The 7,911-nt window shown below is 34.0% G+C and overlaps 2 protein-coding genes and 1 pseudogene across 3 annotated transcripts; all 3 read left to right on the forward strand.

The window, feature by feature from the left end:
- Positions 1–1,805: 1,805 nt before the first annotated feature.
- LOC106313060 (PHD finger protein ALFIN-LIKE 6) lies at positions 1,806–4,320 on the forward strand. 2 transcript variants are annotated; one of them, XM_013750785.1, is made up of 5 exons: positions 1,806–2,075; positions 2,274–2,306; positions 2,763–2,991; positions 3,626–3,755; positions 3,840–4,320. In XM_013750785.1, exons 1-5 carry the CDS (start codon positions 1,979–1,981, stop codon positions 4,083–4,085), a joined length of 735 nt encoding a protein of 244 aa, XP_013606239.1. In that variant the 5' UTR covers positions 1,806–1,978; the 3' UTR covers positions 4,086–4,320. The 2 variants fall into 2 exon arrangements, with proteins under 2 accessions (XP_013606239.1, XP_013606240.1); XM_013750786.1 differs by having other exon boundaries at positions 1,807–1,984.
- A 1,248-nt stretch (positions 4,321–5,568) lies between these two features.
- Positions 5,569–5,901, forward strand: LOC106314563. Its single transcript, XM_013752420.1, has one exon. The coding sequence runs from the start codon at positions 5,644–5,646 to the stop codon at positions 5,899–5,901; it is 258 nt and encodes an 85-aa protein (XP_013607874.1). The 5' UTR covers positions 5,569–5,643.
- Positions 5,902–6,254: 353 nt separating this feature from the next.
- LOC106314564 lies at positions 6,255–7,791 on the forward strand (annotated as a pseudogene).
- The last annotated feature ends 120 nt before the right edge of the window (positions 7,792–7,911 follow it).

Genomic DNA, 7,911 nt, shown 5'->3' on the forward strand with positions numbered 1-7,911 from the left:
ATAAATATATAAATAAATACTTAAAAAATTTAAAAATAGTTTCAAACATAATTATTGATTTCCAAAAAGAAATTTTGAAAAAAACAATTTCGGGAAAAACAAATTCAATAAAAAAATTATAAAAAAGTTCGAATTTAAAAAAGTATAATTTGTTATTTTTTTATTTATTTAAATAATTATTTATTATATATATAGAGAATGAACAAGCATATAAGAGTCTTTTGTCACTTAATGAATGATATATTTTTGAAAATGTTTATTTAGTGGTGGTAAAGATGAATAATGGTACCATAAAAATGGTAAATATAAATTTTCTCTATTTTGTTTTGTGAAAATAATACGAGGAAGCTTAAACCTAATTAATATAATTGTGAAATATTTGTAACTATTTTTGGTTTATAATTTTTTTAACATACAATTATCTAAGGAAAGTTAGTTATTTATAATAAGTTTTCGATTTATTGTAAAAAATATTTTCTAAATTCAAATATTGCTCAGCTATCTCTCTCCAACTGTTTTTCTTACCCACATCTCCACCAAGATCACTGGTTTTATCACCAATCGCCAGATACCTTTTTGCATAATGTATATTTGTCTTCTTACTGATCTACTTGAGAAAAAACAAACTTTCTGTACTACTCAAATCTACAAATCAAGTGTTGGTATTCAACGTTTCTCTTCTTCGAGGCAAAAAATAACAACTTATTTTCTTATTTTTCTTATTCAATCTATATTTTATCTCACTCTTTTTATACTCTGTATATGAAGACTATCTCGCTCACATACAAGGTCTGCCGTCAGAAAACTCAGGATTGTATCTCTTTTCTTCAAATCCGAAAATCTCAAATACAGAAGGCAAAATGAAATATATAAATTTTTTTGTAAGGTACATTTTGCATCCAACAAAAAAAAGGGGAAGAAACTAAAGACAAACTTGCTTTAACAAGAATATCTTGGGCCGATAGATAATCAAGCAAAATAAAATTTCAAACTACATACAAAACTAAACGAAAGAGCGTTCTCTGCAACAAACGGGGTACAAGAGAAGAACCACACATAATCTAAAACCAAGTGATATACTTAGTTCTTCTCTGATTCTCTTTTTTCTATGTTACTCTTTAAGAACTCTATTTTGTTTTTGTAACTTTTACATGCTTGAAGAAATACCTATCATTCTACTGGCGGAAATGATGTGAGGCATCTTTGCTTCCATATGTACATCCTCTTTTCAAAAAATCATAATAATTGTTTAAATGCTTCAATTTTTTTTGTTTGGCTGTAGCCATTTCTAATTTGAGATTCTAGGTATCCAGTTCCAAAATATGCAATCTTTACTTTGATAAAACAAACGTAAATACATTACGGGTTTATGAGAAAATCATTTAGAGAAGCAAACCAAATTTTATCCGTGCGTATGCAGGGGCTAATACTAGTTTGCATCTAAAACTTAAAATCTCGTTACATCCAGATTGCTGTAAAGCCCATTAACGTTTATTTGCCCATACATATTATCCCTTCAAAATCCATCTTAAGTTGGGCTGTAAAAATATTTAAAATAAAACGTTTTATTTTTAAAGAATACTTTTAATATTTTAGTTACTTTAATATATACTACTGGTTAGTTAAAAATAAATAGAAGTAAAAAAAAAGTTTTCACGATAAAAAAATATTAAATATGTGACCTGTAATGTATGTATGGTCCACCAAAAACTTTAGTTTAGTCTCAAATCTCATCAATCATTAACTAAAGACTCGGAATTCATATAATAAATACACTTGTTGTCTTGTCTTTGTTATATATATAAATATGACGTCAGGAAAAACACTGTCGTATCGTAGCCCCAAAATTGTCTCTGATCTGATTCCTTTTTTAAAATCGTTCTTTTAGGGTTCCTTCCCAGATTTTGATTTTAACCGGAATAGTCACTTTCCTCCGGCGATTGAGAGGCTAATTCATCCTCCGGGGAGGTTAATTAAGATGGAGGTAATCACTCATCCAACACCTCGAACTGTCGATGAGGTCTTTACTGACTTAAGAGGTCGACGAGCTGGTCTTATCAAGGCTCTCACCACCGGTGAGCTTTGTCCTCTCTTAGTTTATGTCTGCTTTGTCCGATTCGGGCATGTTTTGATTTCTCCGACAAGCCTGTACAAGGATGATGAGCTTGTGCAAATTTGCAGATTTGGGCTTTGCGGAAAACAATAAAAATTTAATTTTTTTGGTGGAGTTTCTTGTCGTTTACTGAGATTTGTGTTTGTTGTTGTTAATGCAGATATGGTGAAGTTTTACCAAACGTGTGATCCTGGTGAGTTTTTTTCTTCAAACATTACTAACTAAGTCCTGCTTTTGTTTCTGGTGTTCTAGTTTTGTCCACTGTCTAGTGGACTATGTTATGTCTCAAGTGCGCATTATAGAGTATCTATGGTTTCTAGATTTCATGTAATTACAATGTCCCTTGATTGTTATTTATCGTTTTCGCTAGTTCAGTTCTCCCCAGTTATGAGTACAAGTTTTCACGAGCTTTATCTTATTTTAATTGTTTCTTAAAAGTTTAGTTTTCTTTTTTCATTGTGACTGGCTTAGTATGTTTTTTTTTTTTATAGTTTTCTCCTGTGTTGAAGCTTTATCTTTATATTATCTTCTTTCTTGAATTTTCTGTCTATCTCATAGTGAAGTGTTGATTTATTTTGAATGCGAGTGTGTACATGTTTGCAGCTAAGATTAAGTTGTTGATCTCTGTTTGGTTTGTTTGTTTATGCAGAGAAAGAGAACTTGTGCCTCTATGGACTTCCTAATGAGACATGGGAGGTTAATCTTCCCGTCGAGGAAGTTCCTCCTGAGCTTCCTGAACCTGCTTTAGGCATCAATTTCGCTAGAGACGGGATGCAAGAAAAGGACTGGGTGTCTCTGGTCGCTGTTCACAGTGATTCCTGGCTGCTTTCTGTTGCCTTCTACTTTGGTGCACGTTTTGGGTTTGGTAAGAATGAGAGGTAATGTTCCTTCTTCTCAGCTCAGTAGTGTTGCATCCTCAAATGTGATATTCTTGGTTCTCATGTGTGGTGATAAGTTCATAATGATCATTCTAGCAACCTCGTGTTGTCTTGGAGCTTTATTTTAACATTGTCTCATTGAATTTTTTTACATCTTGTGACCTTGTTCAATGGCTCTGTTCTAAACACCTTTTTGCTGTTGAAACTTGAAAGTGGTTTTCTGTTCATATATTTTGCTTGATGAGACAGCTGTGAAGCCACAAATGTTATGAATCCCTCCGTTGTATTAAGATATATATAATGATTCTGTTCAGTTGATGTGATATGTGCCTCTAATTCTGATTAGTTATTTCTTGTATTAGTTTAGTGCAGGATCATTGTAATTAACACTAGGCATTGTAGCTGTGTTTACAGCTCAGCAACAATCATTCAATCCGTTAGGTTAGGTTAGATCTAACAGGTTAAAAAGGAAATGGAGGCATACTGAGTCTGTGACTTTGGACTTGTTTAGGGTATTGGTTAGACATTGTGTCGTTAATCAAAGTCTTCGAATATTATTTCTTTTGGTTGTTTGAATGAAATAACTTTTACTAGTAATCCCCTGCCTCTAAGCTTTACCCGACGAATTGATCAGGAAGAAGCTCTTCCAGATGATAAACGAGCTCCCAACCATTTTCGAGATTGTAACGGGCAATGCAAAGCAATCCAAGGATCTATCTGGTAACAACAACACCAGTAGCAAAAGCAAATCCAACGGCTTGAAGGTATGTTCTCTTTATCTATTTTCTTACTCCTCATCTTTGTAATTCTTCTCAAACAGTCTCTCTAATCTGAATCTCTTACAAAAGGTACCAAAGATGTCATCTCCACCGCCTAAAGAAGAAGATGAGAGTGAGGACGAGGATGAAGACGATGAACAAGGTGCGGTGTGTGGCGCCTGTGGAGACAGTGACGGTACAGATGAGTTCTGGATCTGCTGTGACGCCTGCGAGAAGTGGTTCCATGGGAAATGTGTGAAGATAACACCTGCTAAGGCAGAACACATCAAGCACTACAAATGCCCAAGCTGCAGTAACAAGAGAGCCAGGCCTTGATGTAAAAGAATTAGGAAGAAGGTGTGAAAGAAGGAGAAAGAAGTTTCCAGTTTATTGAACGAGGGTTTTAGAAGATGTAAGAAGGTTTTTAAAAATACGCTTTATGTTTAAAATTGCTTAGTCTTTGTTTATGGATTGAGACTATTTACAATTTGAGTGATGTCTTTCTTTGTTTTTCTTTGGATTATTTGTTGTTGTTGTTAATGTCAATGCACTACTGATTTGGCCTGCTTAAGTCTGTTTACTAGACTCCTTAAATCTGCTTAAGGTTGTTTACTGTTAAGTTCAATATTAACCAACCGGATCTTGGACTCGCATGATAATGCTAGGTTTGAGAAACATCCCGACAGATAGTCTTTGAATGGTAAACATTATATTCTCTTCATTTTAAAAAGATTCATGTTCTACGAAAAAAATATATTTTAATTTTTCAATGTATTATTTAATGAAAAATTGTAAATTTCAAAAAAGTTAATAGTGTTTATTGGATTTATATTAGTTAAAAGTTATGAAAAATTGGTATTCACAGCAAACAATGCATTTACGATCAAATTTTAATGTGTTTTCTTAATATATGTAAAAAGTCTCAAATATGTATCTTTTTGAAACGAGGAAGTATATGTTATATTTTAGAATTTTCACACATTAAAAAAATATACTAAATAATAATAATAAATATATTTTTTCTGATTAATCATTTTTCATAATTTTTAGCAAATCAAAATATAATAAACACGATTGTTTTTTTAAAGCGTATAATTTACTATTATTACTTAATAAAAATATATTAAAAATGTAAAAACAAATATCTTTGAAACAATTTTTTTTTTCTAAACATGAATCCTCTTAAACGAAAGAAATACTATTTTAATTTGGTAAAAATATGTAACTAAAAATGATTTTTTTAAAATAATGTTCAATTTTGACTTGGATTTGAGAAATTGTTGTTAGTCAGGCTTTGAAAAGTTAAAAGTTAGCAATATAACTAATAAAATATAAATTTTAGGGTACTATCTATTTAAATCAACTTTTTAATATTTATGTTTTGAAAGAGGTATGTTTTAGAAAAAAAATGTACGTTTTAGGTCAAATATAAGACCAATTGGGTTACTTTCCTAAAGTCATTACACATTGGGCTCGATTGATAGAAGTTTATAGTTGTAGATCTTTAGCTTAAAAATCTAAATTGTAGATTTTGTGATTGTATTTGTAGATTTTATTCCCGTAGATTTGTTTCAAAAGTTTTTAAAACACTGTAGAAAATATGTGTTAATTAAATTAGTTGTGAAAAAGATATTTTTGGGTCCTTATTTTTAGTGTTATTTAGTACTTTTTGGGTCAATATGCCACTTGGCTTGCTTTACTAAATCAATACAGATAATATTCAACTAATATAACTTTTTTTCCTTTTTACATGTCATATGCCACCTTTTATATGCTTCCTCTTTTTTTGCAACATTCAACTACATATTATATGCTCCCTTATTTAGGTCACAAGTTCACAATAATATAAAAAGCAAACTAGGCTAAACATTTTCAATTCCATCACAACACAAAGATGATTAAGATCATGAAGCTCTTTGCACTAACAATGGTAGTTACACTGCTTCTTCTTGCATCTGGTCTTGCCCAAGCTAGGACCGAGCCTATTCAAACCGACTCTAATCCAATCCATATACCACCCTCCTTCCCAACCGAGCCATTTCCTCCTCCAAAACCAAACCAGGATGAAAAGATATCAGTGGAGCAGTTCCCAATCCCAATTCCAAAAAATTGTCCGCCGGGCTTCCCTGGATGCCCACCAGCAAGTTCTTAAAATTATACAAAATACATGAAAACATAAACACATGTTTTGTATTTAATATTATGCTTTTCTGTCATGAATTTATATTATAATAAATTATATGTTTTCTTTCATTTTTCCTTAAATTTTAAGCGTTCAGATTTTAGTATGACCATGAATTAGAACATTCTTGTATACAAACAAACACAGTAAAACTGACATAACACCCTTTCAAATAAACCTTATACTTACGAAGGTTTATAGATTCACCCCAGATAAAATACTTTTATTCAATAAAACCCCTACCCCGATTTAAACTCAGTTTCCAGAGTGAGCTAGCTTTTACTCTAAAGATAGAGAGATGAAATAAGAAATGACGATTTCTACATTACTCTCAAATCTCAATCTCTGCTTTCACTCTATCTCCCTCATCCACCAAAACAGATCTCCTGACTCCAATACCCACTAGGCCTTTCTCATCTTCCATCTCTCCAGGAGGATTGAATCAAAACAGTTTCATACAGAGTCAAAGCTACAGTCACGCCGTGAATTCGCCACCCGTTGCTCTTCTCCAGGTGGGTTTCTCCGAGAAGAAGAAGAAAACGAAATCATCCAGCTTCCTCCGTCTATTGGGTTAAAATTCGCGATATGCGTTGTGTTCTGGACCACTTTCTCTTTGCTCTGGTTTGCTAGGTCCGGCGATGCCAAAGCCGCCGTTGACTCCATCAAATCATCCACCTTTGGTCTCAGAATCGCCGCTGCTCTCCGCCGGTTTGGTTGGCGAGACGAAGCTGTGGTCTTTGCTTTAGCCACGCTTCCGGTTATCGAGCTCCGTGGTGCTATACCAGTTGGTTATTGGATGCAGCTTAAACTGACGGTTCTCACTTTCTTCTCTGTTCTTGGGTTAGTCTCATAAACCTTGAACAAAACTAGTTGGATACATCTTGTTATTGTTGTCGATTTGGTTTCAGACATTGGTCCTAACGATAATATAATGGGCAACTTTTCTGTTGTTTAAGTTAAATGAGATTTGGAGATATTATTATATGTTATGTTCAATCTATATTCATATGATTTGATTATATGAGGAAAAAGATGTGACATTGATTTTTTTTTTGTAGCAATATGGTTCCGGTTCCATTTATCATACTTTACCTCAAAAAGTTAGCGTCTTTCTTGGCGGGTAAGAGCAAAACAGCTTCTAAATTACTTGAAATCTTGTTCAAAAGAGCTAAAGAGAAGGCTGGACCTGTGGAAGAGTTCCAGTGGTTAGGACTAATGCTCTTTGTAGCCGTTCCGTTCCCTGGAACCGGTGCTTGGACAGGAGCTATCATAGCATCGATCCTAGACATGCCCTTCTGGTCTGCTGTTTCGTCTAATTTCTGTGGGGTTGTGTTAGCGGGGCTGCTTGTGAACTTGCTGGTGAATCTTGGTTTGAGAGAAGCTATTGTGGCTGGTGGTGCTCTCTTCTTTGTGTCTACGTTTATGTGGAGTGTTATGAGGAGGATTAGGAAGTCTGTAAGACCAACTTTGCCTTGAATTGGTCTTTGATGCTGAGCAAGAACAGAGTTCTTCACATATTGCTTCTTGTTCCTTCTCACTGTTAGTGTTGTGACGGATGTGAGAAGATAGAGATTAACACAGAGATTTAACGTGGTTCATCCCTAACGGCAGATCAGATCTACTTACGGAGATCTGTCTACAAGAAGATCAGATCTAGTTTCTCTACGGCTGCTAACTAGGTTTAGAGGAGACACAAAATATATATAGTTGTGTTCCGGAAAACCCTAGCACTAGTAAGCCTCAAAAGACTAAGGCCCAACAAATTCAAGGCATTATTCAACAAATCTCCACTTTGACTTGAATCCTGCATAATCAGATGTACCATAATGCACTTCTTCGTGCTCAGAATACAGATGTACCAGACTCTCTCTTTGCTTAGATGTTCCGTCGAACTCAAATATCAGATGTCCCGTCGGACCAGATGCTCATCAGAGCCAGATGCCCTCACTTGGGCCAGATGCTCTCTTCGAGCCAGATGCC

This window comes from Brassica oleracea, chromosome C9, assembly GCF_000695525.1.
Source record: "Brassica oleracea var. oleracea cultivar TO1000 chromosome C9, BOL, whole genome shotgun sequence".
Lineage (NCBI taxonomy): Eukaryota > Viridiplantae > Streptophyta > Magnoliopsida > Brassicales > Brassicaceae > Brassica > Brassica oleracea.

Excerpts from the sequence above, each read along its gene's own strand:
- LOC106313060 (XM_013750785.1), top strand. The coding sequence starts at position 1,979 with ATGGAGGTAATCACTCATCCAACACCTCGAACTGTCGATGAGGTCTTT. Across the intron at positions 2,076-2,273 it reads TATCAAGGCTCTCACCACCG|ATATGGTGAAGTTTTACCAA; the intron begins GTGAGCTTTGTC and ends TTGTTAATGCAG. Across the intron at positions 2,992-3,625 it reads GGGTTTGGTAAGAATGAGAG|GAAGAAGCTCTTCCAGATGA; the intron begins GTAATGTTCCTT and ends CGAATTGATCAG.
- LOC106314563 (XM_013752420.1), top strand. The coding sequence starts at position 5,644 with ATGATTAAGATCATGAAGCTCTTTGCACTAACAATGGTAGTTACACTG.